General features: G+C 43.4%; 1 protein-coding gene across 2 annotated transcripts in view; it reads right to left on the bottom strand.

The window, feature by feature from the left end:
* Nucleotides 1-729: 729 nt before the first annotated feature.
* Nucleotides 730-16,364, bottom strand: part of ZNF740 (zinc finger protein 740) — a 28,323-nt gene continuing 12,688 nt past the window's right edge. Inside the window, exons 8-10 of one of the 2 annotated variants that reach the window (XM_066584223.1) lie at nt 7,118-7,185; nt 6,637-6,755; nt 730-4,984 (exon numbers count right to left, since the gene is read on the bottom strand). In XM_066584223.1, the coding sequence (XP_066440320.1) occupies nt 4,895-4,984; nt 6,637-6,755; nt 7,118-7,185 (277 nt within the window). In that variant the 3' untranslated portion in view covers nt 730-4,894. The remainder of the gene's footprint in view (nt 4,985-6,636; nt 6,756-7,117; nt 7,186-16,364) is intronic. The other variant, XM_066584224.1, reaches the window with a different exon arrangement.

The following is a 16,364-nucleotide window of genomic DNA, read 5'->3' as shown; positions in this document are numbered from 1 at the left end:
TTGCTCTATATTTAGAGAGGGTAATCAATGAGTGGAACAGGTTGACACGGGAGGTGGTGAGTTCTCCTTCAATGGAAGTGTTCAAACAGAGGCTGGACAGACATCGGTCTGAGATGATTTAGTGATCCTGCATTGAGTAGGGAGTTGGACCAGATGACCCTGGAGGTCCCTTCCAACTCTACCATTCTATGAGACAACAAACTTTCTGGTTGACAGTATCAGTTTGTAATCTCTTGCTAAGGAGACACTAAGGAGTAATCGACAAAATCTGAATTGCCATATGGTAAATCCCAGCCCGAGACCGAACCTATACTTTTAGGGGAGGGGGTGGGGGTGTTAGTCTAGCAATAAAAGTTTTTGGAGGTCTTAACTTTTTGTATATCTTGGAGAATAATAAAATGAAGTCCATCTCTAAACTTCAAAGGGTTAAAAGCAACTTCTTAAAGCATTTGTTGTGACGTACATAAATTGTCAGTAAAAACTATGTCTCCTTGATATCATAAAGCAGGACCCTCCTTTAGGTCACACATTATAGCTGTAAAGCATCTTTCATCGTATACATTACACCCAATCTCTCTAACTGTACCATAAGTTTCTTCATATTTACAGATGTAAAAAATGTAAAAGGCCTTTTAATATTCCTGTACAAACTTCTCACGGGGCTTCTCCATCCAAATGTACTTTTTCTAAATCTCATCAAAATTGCAAAACAGGGGGGGGGGGGGGGGGAATAAACATATGGTGCGACATACTCTGTTCCCTAAAAAACACAGTTACTGCAGTGGTTCCTAAAAGCCCATTCACACAAAGTAACAGTGAAATGTCAGTAGTCAGATTTTGCCACAAACTTTAGGACAGAGAAAGGAAGCTTGATAAGGCTTAAAGGGGTTGTATAAGGATCACAAGTTATCCCCTACCCATAAAATAAGGAATAACGTACAGATCGGGAAGGAGACCCCGTCAATTTAAAAAATGGGGGTCCCATGTCCCTCTATGCCCGTTACTGCGTGGTTTCTTCTTCCCTTGCAGCAATGTCAGAACGAATGGCGCACCAGTCGAGCATGTGTAGTCTGTTCTCCATTCATTTCAATGGGGCTGATGGAAAAACACATTGGCCATCTTAGACAGTCCTACTGAAAGTAAATGGAGCGGCAGCATGCATGCGTGACTGTTGCTCTGTTCATTCTCCTCACTGCAGGGAGGGGTGGGGGGCAGTAAGCCCATAGTAAGGAGGAGGTGGGACATGGAACCCCCATGCTCAGAATCTGTGGTGAGACCCCCACCGATTAGGCAGTTTTCTCCAATCTTGCGATCCTGATACAACCCCTTTAAATCATGTCTTTTCCCGATCTCCGCCTGCTATATTACGTATGTTTTGTAGAACTAAATTTTGGAGGAGAACTGAAGTTATATATTATACCACTTAGGTGTTAAATTGACAATAACAAACAGTATTTTGTGCACCAATGTGGTATATAGCAGTATAATAAATCCAATAATTGAATCAGGAACATCCAACAATCTCAAAGTCAACTAAATGTCACCGAGTGTAGAATAATCCAGTGATATGGTATAAAAACCCTTACACATAAAGCTGATGGATGAGTAGAGCACCGGATGTATTCACACTTGTAGAGCCACATTGCATGGTACTTGGCTATGGGAACCAGCAGTGTCCACAATGAGATGATGGTCACCGTAGACAGTGACTATGGATGCTAACAATGCAGCTGTGTGGCCACATCTCTTCGCTGGGACTATATGATACTACCGGGTGCGGGACCATCTTCAATCGCCTTTAATTATGTCTAACTCAAACAGGTAAGATTTGGTAATGATGGAGGCTATGAAATAATCATGAAGGAATTTAAAGCAACTCTCCGGCTTTGGGACAAAATGCTGCCCAAGGACCAGAAGGGCAGGGGGGTATATTGCCTGCAGTTCTTCTTTGACGCACCTCTGATTTGTCAGTTTCGGCCCTGTTTTCAGCTATCCAGGATGTCTGCAGCATTTTCTATCTAATGCACTGCTCTATGGCTAGCCAGTGCTGATCACATGAGCAGATCTGGCCAATCAGAGAGCAGATATAGTGAAAATCTTGGAGGACATCATACGGGATTCGAAACCAATGGATTAGTAGGTTGAGATAGAAAAACAATTAAAGATAATAAACTTTCCTGCCTTTCCGGTTCAGGGACAGAATTTTGTTGCAAAACCAAAGGGGTGCTTAAATAGCAATCATTAGTATTAGCAGCTAATGGAAGTAGGATTTAGGCCGACCCGACACAAATTTTGAGAGTCGACAAAATAGACCATCGACAGTGTAGGTAGGTGGATGCTAAATCTGGCCATAGAAATGTTTCTCCGTGCACAAAAATGTTACGTAACCTTACTGAAATGACAGGACCCATGTGCTATTGTACATTCATGTTAATGGGGTCGGGCAGCAGTTTTGTAACAGCAAACTGGCTGATAGAGCTGTGTAGGGCCGGAGAAAGGAGATCATACTTTCTTAGCGGTTGTATTAACATCAAGTCTCCAAAAAAGAAGTTTGAATCCTCCGCACCCACTCTGGAAAGTGTCTTGAAGGTTGGACTTCTCTGAAGTGCCATCTGATCCATCCAGTGAGCTGCTCCACAGCCTTAGGGCTAATCTCACGCTCGCTTGTGTGAATGTAGCCTTAATTGGTCTAATTGTCAGAGTTGTTCAGTAGATCAGAAGGACAGACTGGAAGACACTTAACGAAAGAAGCTCCGCCCTCATGGCACTTCACAGAATCATGTGCAGAGGATTAAAAGTTCTTTTTCAGAGACTCGCTGCTAATACAACCACCTAGAAAGTTAAAGGGGTTGTCAGGTTAAAAATTAACTTTTTAAAATCCAAATGATTTAAAACAAACATTACTTAAGCTCCTCAGGGGCGGAGATTCAGTCTGTCTTGACAGGGGAAGTCAGGTGACCACTAATCAGAAGTAACACTCCAAACTCCTGGCATCATGGTGACCAGTATCTGAGTGCTGATGCCAGGAGAATGGGCGGTAACACTGCAGCTTCCAATTGGCAGGCAGCAGTCACCTGACTTCCGCTGTCAGCAGATTGAGACAATCACGGAGCTGGAACTGTTGACAGGCTTCCTTTAAAGGAAAACTCCAGAAAAAAACTGATGCAACGTGTTATGCCAAGCAGAGGTTCTGGGGGGGATGATGCAGGATTCAAGGGATTCAAAAAAGTCATTTATGACCCTGCACTAGACATAATATGGTGTATCAGTTTTTCCTTCTCATCAACAGGTCTGTTGTTTTGTCGCATCATCGCTGGTAATCAGTAACAGTTCATTGTATTAGTAAATAGTTCTTGACAATCCAGAACAACTTTATCAACTGCATTATGTCATTCCATTTAATACAACTTTTGACCCCTAAAAAGTACCTAAAAACAGCCAAATAAGCTGCGCGATAGTACTAGACGTTTTTATCCTCTTTATCTTTCATTTGTTGAAAGAAATCTATTTCTCATTGACAGACTACATTCTAACCAATAAAGCCAAGCTTTTTTCCCCCAAAGCTTTCTCTAGAGGGCTTGAAATGATCTAAAAAATGACAGTAAATTTTAAAAAAATGCCACTAAAAATCCTTAAAAAGAATGTTACATAAAATAAAAGCTAGAAAATAACACTGTAAGAAGGAGCCCTTATTGTCACTGCCTCTAGCTTGGGGTTGGAGTCCACTGCCCAAATATAATGACAGGTTTAGTGAATCACAGAATGTTACCCAGATACTGATTAGGCCGGGCACACATTGGCGTAGTCATTGGTTGTTGTGCGCACACACACAGCATGCAATGCCAATAGCCCATTGATTTGTGTTGGCCCACTCACACTTACTGATGCATACACGCCAAGATAGTGCATGCAGCAAATATCATGTCATGGTGTACTTGCTGCATGCTTACGCAACAGATTTGCGTGTGGCACGTCGGCGGACATGGGCATGTGAGCCCAGCCTTATAACATTAAAAGGGAGATTCTGGGAATTTTCTATTGATGACCGTTTTTCAAGATAGGTCATCAATAGTTGGGAGTCCGCTGCTTGGGATCCCCGCTGATTACAATAACAGAAGCAGGGGTATTTACACGTCTTACTGGCGGTCCAGTACTGCGGCCCCATGGTCCTTGTTTAGGAACGGTTACCTCCTGACTGCTGCAGCGAATTAGAAGCAACAGCAGCAGTCAGGTGCCGTTCCCCAAGGCACCACGGCTCATATGCTGGGGGCCATGATGCTGTAACAGTCAGGTGGTAGCCAGTCTTCAACAAAGACTGAGAGGCTGCAGTGCTGGAAATAAGGACAGGTGAGTACGCCTGTTTTGTTATTTTAACACATTTGCAACTATAGCTAAATCACCCGACAACCCCTTTTACATTGCCAGCCCTGATTGGACAGCGTCAGAGTGTATAAGGACACGGTGAATGATAAAACCCAGCCCAAGGAAGAGCAGCACAATGCAGAACTCTAAGAGACAATGTACCAGAATTGATATTTCAATGGAAATCCAAGTATTTACTAAAAGTCAGGAGAGATGACGGATCCCATTTAATAAAGGATCTCTCCGCCAGCAGATGCACACCTGCTATTCAATAAATCGGACGAGAGTTTGTTCATTCCACTAGATAGAAATGTGATTAACGAGTCTAAGATGGACTGATGAATATTGCTTGTATAAAATATATGTTTGGCCTTCTTGTCAATGACATATTACAAGTTGCAGAAGACGGCAGAGTAAACTCTCAGTGTTACCAGCCCTGCATCTTCAGGGAACTCCTTCAGTATGTCTGTGGTTCACCAGTACTGATGATGATTAGTCCTGAGTGAGGGGTGAGCAGACATTGCACTGAAATTCACAATGTAATATCTATTTCAGTAGGTTTCGTCTGGCACACCTGGCAAATCCTCTTATGTTTTAGAAGGCGGTCCGTCCGAGAGAAAGCCTAATGAAGAAAGAGAAAGAGCAATTATATAATCAGCTCGTCAGAAGAAAGGAATGGCAATCAGCGCAACAAGGTTATGTCCGCATGTACACTGGGGATTTTCCATAGAGGAATGGCCTGTGGAAAGTCTCCCTGTACAAGCAGTCTGAAGTAGATTTCACAAAATGTCACGTACAAATCAATTTTAAAGAGACTGTCACCATCTTTGCAGCAACCCTCCCTGAGAGCACCATAAAGAAGTGCCTGTCACACTGGTACAGCGATGTGTCTGCTGTGTGTATCTGTGCAGTAGTTTTGGAGAAACAGAAGTAGTCCTGCATATTGAGAAGGTGCATGATAGCCACACCCACCCCGCCCTCCAGCCAATGATTGGCAGTCCTCTCACTATGCACAGTAATAACAAGAATGCAGTTCATCATTAGTCGGAGGGCGGGGTGAGTGTACCTAGCCTGCAGCTCATGAATATCCAGTAGTCCTCTGTGCATTTGCTACCACTAATAAAGTTTCTCCCAAACTACTGCACAGATGCAAACAGCAGACATATCACTGCAATCAGTGTGACATTGCACTACCTTGTGCTACCTTTAGAGAGGGGTACAAAAAGATGGTGACTAAATCTGTAGCCTATCAATTTATTCTGCTGGTTTTCACTAGGGATTTCATCCATTCGATTGAGGGAGTTAAATGCATGGCGGATTTGTACCAAAAATTGTCATAAAGTGCATGTAATATATGCAGTTTTTTTATTCACTGCACAAACAGTCAGGGCCGGTTCACATTATGTCGAACTCTTCCTTAAAGCATACCTCCTATGGAAGGCTCGGACATGTGCAAGTATAATATGGGTAAAGAACACCCCATTATCCGTGCTATATGGGTGCTCTGCAGTGTTCTTTTCAGGATGTGTAAAAATACATAATCAACTGCGCTTCTCTATACGGTATTAAAAGGGTTATACGGGACTTTAACTTTTGATGACCTATCCACTGCTCGGGATCCCCGCCGATCAGCTGTTCACTGTGCCCGCTGTCAGCGCTGCAACCCCTTTAAGGAGAAGGGGAAAAAAAGGTATACCTGTGTATACCGGACCAACAGAGGACAATAAGACACTCTTTTTTTTATGCATTGCATTGTTGTGGGAGTGATTTGCCTTGACGTGGTGGATGGGTCCACATGTTTTGATCAAAATAACAGCAAAGAACTTTGCATTTTTATGTGATTAGTATAAACAACAGTTGTGCAGTATATTCAGATATTACAATGTTTCTGTTACTCTTTTGCATTTTGTTGGGTGGGGCTATAAAAAAATGTTGGACATATGTGCCAGAAGCTGTCCCGGCATATACACCGACAGTGCTGACAGACGCAGTGTGAACAGCGCATAAGCAAACGTGACTAAGAATCTTTCTAGATGATTTGGGCATATAAAACGTTAACCCTATCGAACCCTAAAATAAAATCATTAGTATATAAGGGCTTGTTTGCACAGCCGAAATGCGCTTACGCGGGTGTGTACAAGCCCTAATGCTGTAAACCAAAAAATGCTCACATACAACAAACTGAGGCTTGCATTGACCAAGGAGGACACAGAACGTTTCGTTACACCCTAGAAGAGAAGAATAATGAAGTGATCCGTTTGGGGCATTACTCACCTGCTGACATCGCTCACACTGATATGGTTTCTCTCCACTGTGAACTCTTTTATGTCTGTCCAAATGATATTTCTGAACAAACTTCATGTCGCACATGTCACATTCAAATGGACGCTCCCCTAAGACATAACAGGTTGGCACATTGAGGGTCTTTACACCTAATACAATCATTAATGGTCTTGGCAGAAGTAACATAGTATGTAAGGCCAAAAAAAAAAAAGACATAGGTCCATCCAGTTCAGCCTATTACCCCCCAATGTTGATCCAGAGGAAGGCGAAAAAACCCCAATGAGGTAGAAGCCAATTTTCCCCATTTAAGGGGGAAAAAAATTCCTGACTCCAATCTGGCAATCGGAATAATCCCTGGATCACCGACCCTTCTGAAGTAATCAGTGACTATAACATGTAACATTGTAATGCTCAAGAAAGGCATCCAGGCCCCTCTTGAACGCTTATCGAATTGTGTGGGACCTTCTCTTACCTGTGTTAATGTACACGTCTCTGTGAGTACGAAAACTCGGGGTATAGGAGGATAAACTTGCTCCAGACCTAAAACATATATATTTTACTGTAAGTTTGCAGTTGCTATGAGGTATGTTCAGCAGATTGCCTCTGATAAATACAGCAGTGATAAAAGTAAAAACAAATGTATTACTAAAGGCCCATTTAAATTGGACAAGTGTCGGGCAAACTATGCCCGACACTCGTCCCTGTATCCCCGTGCTTCGGCACAGGAGCTAGCACAGCTGTCTCGCACACTGGGCGGCCAGCAGATGGGCAGGGCAGTGCAGGAGATTTCTCTCCTCTCCCGTCCCTCTCCATTGAGATACACAGCGGCCGTTTCTCTCCTGCACTGCCCTGCACCCCTGCTGGTTGCTCCATGTGCGAGCCAGCTGTGCTAGCTGCCATGCAGGAGTGCAGAGACACAGGGACAAGTGTCGGGCATCGTTTGCCCAACACTCGTCCAGTGTAAATGGGCCTTAAGGTGATGTAGCCCCAAATAACTTGGAAGTTATCCATGCAAAGGTCCAAGTCCCACCAGACTGACATTCATCCACTGAAAGTTGTTCTTCAGGATTACCAAAACCATGGGAAGTATTATGTTGGATGGATCGAAAGAATCTTTCGGTGTCAATGTGGAGGAAATTGGTTAACTCCATTATACAACAATTTTATAGTCTGTAAGGGGCGTAGGTGTCCAGCAAAATTTGACAAGGTGTCTGTGGTACGGTCCCCCACTCATGTCCTACCCTCCACGCTTATTCTCATCCTCCATCTGGATGATTCAGAGATGCCCCCACTAGCGAGTATGCCCCGGGGCCTGACAATATGTCTAAACTCCTTTCTTAATGTATAAAATGTTTTAAATTCGCTTCTCCCGCTCATAGGTTCTTGAACATGGCGCCGCTTGTACAATGCACTGCAGTACTCCTGTATGTAAGGTGCCTGTTAAGTCATCCTATTAAGTCCTGCCTCTACTACAATGTAACATAAGTACTATGATAGTAGGCCAGCAGGTCTTCACTAGGTGCTCAGCTGCCATGACAAATGCTTGGCACCATGCTACTGGGTCACAAGGGGCCCATTTAGTGACAGAGGGATCTCCTTCCCGCTGTATAACTGCTCAGATGCTGCGGTCTTTAATCATCCCAGCATCTGAGTTGTTAAATTGCCGAGATCAGAGTAATTTTCAGGTGGGTGTCCGTTGTAGAACACAGCCAACACACACTGCATATGGAGTGGGCTCAGCTCCGTAGATCACTCCATTCATTCCCTTCTGATTTCCGTCATATATATAAGGCTGGTCTGCCTCAATAGCAGATTTCCCCATAGTTTTATGGGGAAAGATTCAGTATAACTTGTATTTTATTCATTTATATCTCTGCACATTTTGAGCTGAACAGTCCAATGGGCGGAGCTACCAGTGACAGCTATGCCTGTATGTAGTCATTCACAGCTGCCAATCACGGATAGGACCACCCATTGGACTGTGCAGAGATATAAATGAATATAATACAAGTTCTACTGAATCTCTTCCCATAAACCTATATATCAATCTGCTCGGCTCCTCCTGCTCTATAACATGGTGCCTGCAGTTTAGACAGCATGTTCGAGCGGACAGACTCCCTTTAAAAAAAATTTTTTTTGTATCTCCACTTTTTAATAGCCATAAATGTATTTTTCTGTCAACATGGCCATATGGGAGCTTGTTCTTTGTGTGAAGAGCTCTAGTTTTATTGGCATCATTTTGAGGCACATATAATGTATTGTACATTTTTATTTTAACCCTTTCCAATCCCGTCTGACGTCTAAAGACATTCTGATTGAAGGCTGTACAGATCTGATGTCGGAAGACATCCGGCAGGGTATTCTTACTGTATATTACTGGTTGGGGGCCTCTCCAGCATGTCCGATACCACAGTACTGGCTCAAGCCAGAAGATGGCGCCATTGTATAATGGCAGAAAGAGAAAACCCCCGAGGAAAGCCAGAATCCAAAATTGGAGTGCAAAGGGGTAAGGTGGACATGGTGATATCAATTTTGCCATTTTTTCTTTTTAACAGTGTTCACCATGTGGTATAAATAACATGTTAAATTTTTTTTGCAGATCAGTACAATCACAATGATACCAAAATGAAAAACATTTTTGGAAATGTATTTTGGCAATACTGCATTCAAAATGTCACACCTTCTTGATTCTTCCATCGATGGAGTTGTGTGATGGCTTGTTTTTTTTTTTTGCGTCACTTTTACTGCATTTTTGGCAGGCAGTATGAACACACACATTTTTTTTATACAGCGTTTAATTTGAATTAAAAATTGGATGAATTTTTATTCTACAAAAAGTATTGTATGAGTTGTATATACTTCTGTACGGGCGCCATGAGCAGGCCCCGACGCCACTGTTAGGCCTTGGGTTGCTATTAAAACCCATTCGACCTCCACGACTGCATTAAGGCAGGCCGATGACATGACAGAGGAAGCCAACTTCCTCCCTGTGATAACCAGTTAAACATGATGCCTAGCATCAAGGTCTCTGATCCTGGCTGTTCAAGTGGAACCTCAGCAGTCAGTCACCCCCACGGCCCCACGCCCATTGTGTGGGTACACCGAGATGCCCACATGATGTACTACTGTGTCAGACTACAGGAACTGCTTGATTTCCATGACGTAACATTATGCCATAGGGCACAAGGGAGTTAAAGTAGACCTGTCATGATGAATATTGTGTGAGCTCCATGTTATAGAGCAGAAGGAGCCGAATGGATTGATATAGAAGGAAAAAATGAGCTATAAAACGTATTAAATGTAAATCCCTGCTCTATCCTAGCTTATGAGTTGAGGGCGCGGAGGGGATTAACAGCCCGCCCTGTATGTCTGTGCACACCAATAGCTGTCAATCACTGGGTAGAACCGCCCACTGGACTCAGAAGATCGCTAAACTAACTGTCAATCTGCTCCATTACTCTAGAACATGCATCGTTAGCAAATGTAAATCCTTTCAAGCATATACCTCAGTTTATAGTTCTGTCAGGCTGTATTCACATGGGCGAGGGCGATATCAGTCCGAGAAATTTGGACTCACAGCACACTTGCAAACACGCAATTGTTTGATGGAGTGCGATGTTTTTTTGTTTTTTTTTAAAGGCATCACATCTATGTAACTGCGTGTTTTACACACGTGAAAAAAAATAAGTGATTTCAAGAATTTCAATTGGAGGAAAAAAATAAATAAATCACATGGCACTCGCATGGTATGAGTGCAATGCGTTTTTTTCCCTTAGATCCCATAGGAGCTAATGGGTGATTCCTTGCAAGGAACTGCCCCCCAAAAAAGTATATACATCAATTCTTCAATCTCGCAGCTTCACTGTGAGAGAAAAATAGTTCATGTGAAAAAAACACAATGAAAATAATTGTTATCTTCACGTGCAAATTCCGTCCAGATCGCAATTGGATGGAATTCAAGCGTGAAAAACCGCCCGTGTGAATCCAGCCTCACTGTGTTTTAAATGTTATGCATCTGGATAAAAAACACAGCTGAAACAGAAAATGTATAAAAAAATCACAAGTTTATTTAAATATTCTACACACACTGGTAATAAGAAGGGAAAAGGATACAACAGGCTGTACATCGTTATAAAACTACACTTATTTAGAAAGATGCTCACTATTCTAATGTTAAAAACAGAAAAAAACAAACAAAAAAAAAATCTTCAAAATTTTACCTAAATTTGCTAGTCATGGAACTGATTACATTATCTATGTAAAGAGCACAGGCGAGTGGCAGCGACTTTACATTAAAGCTAATTATGTGGCCGGACAGTGCCACGCGGGTACAGCATGAAATACCTCAAACTTTACAACTGGTACAAAATAAATGGGCGTTTTATGCTATAAGTGATTAAAAGGGATTAATGGGGAATGCAGCTGATTAACAGCTTATTAGGTCGGGTTCACACAGCATATTGGTTGCGAAATGGCAGTTGCATAGGTCGCACTGAGCAAAGTACAGCACAATAGCGCCACCTGCTGTTTCTATTGTGTCCACCTCAGTAAATGTTCCAGGGTGGTCACACATACTCTGTCTTCTCTCCTACTGCTTGCTGAGTATCTCATATGACATCAGAAGATGCAGCAACTTCAGGAACAGCCGCTCACCACATCAGGGATCCCTCCACATACCCAGCGGAGCGGAGAGGGAAGCAATACTGAGCATGTGTGACCACCCAAGAACATTCACTGAGGTGGACAGAAGGAAACAGCAGGTGGCGCTATTCTAACATTAGTCCTAACCAGTGTAAATACCAAAATCATTGACTAAAGTCAGAGAGTGATTGGCTGTGGCAGTCACATGTTCCTGTGCAGGAAGTAGACAGTAGCAGGGGACCTTGCACCATCAAAACATGAACGGCGGGGAACTGGGCAAAGTAAGACTTATTTCCATGTTTTGCCACCACTCTGCACTATTTTAAAATTTTTCTGCCTAGTTAACCCCTTTAAAGCCAGCTTCACATGAGCGCAAGCGTAATTGAACACCTCTTAGTGCAGCTTTTTTGCACTATGAATGAGGCTTTATTGCACACGTGTCGGCATGTTTTATTGTAGTTTTTCCACCCACGGTGCATTTTTTTTTTGTGCGCAAGACAACAACATCGATTGAAATGGCTAATTCGTCTAATGAGTTCCAGATGTGTTATCCTTCCAGTAGAATTAACCAGTATTTCACGCATGTTGCACACACATTTGCGCACTCCCATTGACTTCTATGGGAAGCTTTGAACAGAAGTGTGAGCAAATGGCATAGACATCAGCGGGTTCTATTCTCTGCATATTGCACGCACAAATACGTCCGTGTGAAGCGGCCGAAGACTGATTCTGAGAGCATTTTATAGTGTTCGTAAAACCTTTGTCAGAACCACCTAAAAATCGACTGACAATCTAGAAAACTGTGGCAAAGCACACAAATCTGGAGTAAAACAAAACTTGACAGTGTTGGGTTTTTTTCAGCCGTTCAACCTGTTCATCTTCTGTTATAGAATATCTCTAGGGGATAACATTACTACAAGTAAAATACATATTCTCTCTAGCACTGTAAATCCTACAGCAGCTCCTCAAGAACTAGCCTAGAAACACTACAGGACCAGGCGGACCTCCTAACATAACAGATGTGGAGGGGACATTTAGATTTTATTGTATACCGGGGCGCTAATCTGTAACTGTAGGAAAAGTTACTTTAAAGTAGAAACAAGTTTTCATAGCATGTTCTGCAGTGACATTCTAGAAACCATGACAGACAGCTGGAGCAATGTACCTGTAGGTGACTAAGGCCATATCCACACTTGTAGAACTCTGCATGGGTATTCATAAGCCAAAGTCAGAGGGAGCGTCCTAAAGCGCGGAAGAGATGCAGATCCTTCCGTTATATTTTCTCTCTCAGTAGGCTCCACTCCTGGTTTTGGCTTTCACATACTGACCAACGTAAGTGTGAAGGTGATCTAAAGTAAATATTACCTGAACGCAAACACGATAAGGATGTCCGATTTTAGCTATTCTTATAGAAGTTTTTAATTTTCGGTGCATGACTCTAGTCATCATTTTAGATTTTGCCAGGGTATTTTTTTTACCCCAGGAATTGCATGGTCCATCTTGCTGTTAAAAATACTGAAACTGCATTGGATAGCTGACAGATCCTGTAGTAGAAGGCCTCATGACGACGGGGACAGATCCGCGCCCCATAGGGATGCATTGGACACTTGCAGGTAATTAAATACCTGCGGATGTCATTTTCCCTTGAGGCACAGATTGCGTGTGCAGGAAAACACCCGCAGCATGCTCCATTTTAGTGCGGGTCTCCCGCGGGGACGGCTCCCTCAGGCTTCTATTGAAGCCTATGGAAGCCGTCCGTATCCGCGGCACACCTGCAGCTGAACTCCTACTCTCCGGCGCGGGAAAGCAGGAGTTCAAAAAAAAAAAAAAAGAAGAAAGAGTGCACGGTGCATGCGCGCGGCACGCTGCCGGCGTGCCGAGCACATCCACCGGGCCGAAGAAAGAAGATCCAGCCACGACGGAGGGCAGATCCGCAGAGTCTGGACAGGTAATTAACGCGTATTTTTAGGCCTCATGTCCGTGGGAAAGGAGGGACCGGCTGAGAGATTCTGCATGAAGAATCCGCGGCGGGCCCGATTTTCCCCGTGGACATGAGGCCTAAAGAGATGAATTGTCCCCCCAGCTGCCCAGTATCAATCAGCTGACGTTCAGGACATTCGGAAAGTGGAGTCACATCCTTCCCCCCTTGAATTTCCCCTTACTAGCTAGATATTAGACCAGTAGATAGATACCAGAGTGATAAATATATGAGATTAATAGATATGTATTGTGATGTGGAGGTTGTAGTCTGTCAGTCATTTTGTATAGTTTGTAGAGAGAAGGGTTAGATGCCTTTCCGTGTATAGGAAAGCTGAGTGCTGTAGGAAGCTTTGAGCAGCAGGCTTCAAAGAGCCTGTCACATCCCCCCAGGAGGTCTCTGATGTCCTACAGTCCTGCTAAAGCCAGAGCTAGAAAATGTTTACACTAGGAGATAAGGAGAGGAAACAGGTTTCACGCCCCAGTAGCTCCCTTCCCCCCACTGGTCCAAATGGCCAAAAAGCAGACCTGATAACTTTTGGAGGCAAACTTGACAAAGGACGTTCCCTCAAGACAACGAAAAAACGTAATTTAGAAATTATGAAAGATCTGTTCGTCGCAGCTCGCTGACAAGGATATTTTGTGAAATGTCGCATCACCGCAAATAAGATGCAGGGACTTCTATATTTGCACGATGCTCAGGAACCGAGAATTGCGTATCTCAGACGAGATACGTCTGAAACTACTCATGTGTGGGCTAAAAACGCATGAAAAATCATGGGAGGAAACAGTCATATTTTCATGGTGGGTCACACCTACACAGAGTTATGAAGAAAATATGTATTCCAGGGATTATGTGTTCCAAAGTAAGCCAGTCCCTACAGGGGCTGGAATGGACTAAATGGGAGTTACACCAGTGAGTTTAAAAATCGGAGACGGACGTGTGCTCGGGGTCAGCCACTTGGAGGTCACTATTGTGATGACTGCCCCATAGTAACCCGTGGGCCTCCACGCATAAAAATGGTAACACTCTTACTTTAATCCCTGTTATTTTACTGTCTGTGATATCATATGTCTTGCCATTTATCTTGTAACATCATTTTTGTATTTTTTCTGTGAATAAGCACTGCTCTTTTCTTTGAGAATTAATTAAATTAATTAGCGAGCCTTGTCTGTGTTAAGACAAAACCATAGTCATAAATTGGGTTGCAATTTACCGTTACGAAATTGGTGGTGGCAGCTGTATGCATATTGTAGAGCTCTGGAGTGCGTTAGAACAGATCAGGTGGGCAATTTGAGCTTTCGCTTCGCATGTGTGCAGAAGCCTGAGAAAGCTGGGTAAGAATCAGCCTGTATTCTAACGACTGCCAGCATGCAATACTGCAGAGTGTTTGAGGACCGAGGCGGGATCGATAGGTATTATCGTCCCTTCCCCTCTCTCCTCTTGTCCAGTGAAGGATAAGTTGATTTACAGTGCAGGGCCAGGCGGATTGCTGGAGAGTTGTGGCTGTAGGTGATGGTCGCTTGTCCGCTTGACATGTAGAGTCTCGAAAAGTTGAGCACCAGTCACTCCACAGTCTAAAAGCCTTCCTCCTTTCTTTCCCCTCGCCTTGCTATGTGAAAGATCCCATTATAAGTGAATAGGTGATTTTATCGCCGCTGTGAAGGCGGCCTCATACAGCAAATGTGAAAGGCTGACCGATTTCTCGTTTGAACGATCCACCGATATATCTGTCTGTCTAAACAGGCTGCACAAGCGATGATCAACAGTTCGTTTAGACGAGCAGATTTGTCTTCTCCTACCTGGTAAATGATACAAAACTACTAAAAGGGGGATGTCCAATAATTGTTGAGTAGACTAGCACTTTCCGACAACCTCTGCAATAGTTACTTGACTTTACAAACTAATGTCTCATTGTGGATCTTACATCTAAACCATGTCAGAGTCTATATTGCATACAGCAACCAGAAATCAGCATTGAGGAGAAGAGAGGGGACACAGGACTGCTGTTCTCCGGATCGTTGGCGGTCTTAGCCTGAAACCCCCAGCAATCAGCAAGTTTCCCTTATCCTGTAATTGTAGTACAAGCCCTTTAACTCTGCGGTATATCCTTCTGAAGGTATGTGGCCATGTTCTCTTGCAATAGTATTGCGTGGTGCCTAGACCGTGGAATAGTGAACTACTGAAATGATCACTGTTCTAGAAATCTATGACCATGTTCATATATTGGATGTGACTCAGAATTCTAGGAAGTGAATCGCCATGCGGTGTAGTGCACAAAGTGTTTGTAGCTATACTTCCCCCCATGGCATTGCTGTATGTGAGGCTATACTAGACTCCCCTATAGGTTATGTGCAATCAGTGTGGCATTACTGAAGACACCTGGTCAGTAGGTGAATACCAATCTGAGGATCATAATATCCACTAGCATCTACGCAGTGATGCCATCAAGGCATATTCGATACTGCCCCCCAATTACTGCGAGGATATGAAGAGAAATGAATAAGTCACCAAACAATTGTAAAAGTACTGCAAATTGAGTGAAATTCAAGGCGGAAGTTTATAGTGACACTAACACGTGTACTGAAATAATGGACCTCTTAGCAGAACCCAACCAGCCCCAGACTGTGCGACACTCAGCAGCCTAGACCCAGGGAAAGTTTCCAGCTCCGCTCACAGAGACGTTGTGCTGCGAATACTTGCAAATTACACTGCGAATATACACACCATTGCGAAGAAACAGCAGGAAGACTGCTCAGGGGTGTGTGAGAGATCCGCTGTCATGCACAGTACAATTTGGTTGCCATCCACTCCATCTGCGCCAACCACTCCACAGCGGTTTTACACACACGGCCTAAGTCAGATAGAAGTAGTGCGAGTTCTGTGACCTGAATGGGATTACCCTCTTTTAACAATTTATAGGTCATATTTCCGCCAAGATTCGCCCCTAATGCTACAAAAAACACGCACAGACCTTACTTTGAAATGTTCAGACTATAAAAACAGAAATCTAACGAGCCAAACGATTCATCTGAACAGTTTCTATAAAACAATTCTGCTACGTTTATACTAAGTGTACACAATAAAACCGCCGTGGTCC

The sequence above is a fragment of the Eleutherodactylus coqui genome, chromosome 1 (assembly GCF_035609145.1).
Source record: "Eleutherodactylus coqui strain aEleCoq1 chromosome 1, aEleCoq1.hap1, whole genome shotgun sequence".
NCBI classification, from domain to species: Eukaryota; Metazoa; Chordata; class Amphibia; order Anura; family Eleutherodactylidae; genus Eleutherodactylus; species Eleutherodactylus coqui.
Note: the sequence above shows the minus strand (reverse complement) of the source record. Positions and strands in the feature narration are given on the sequence as shown.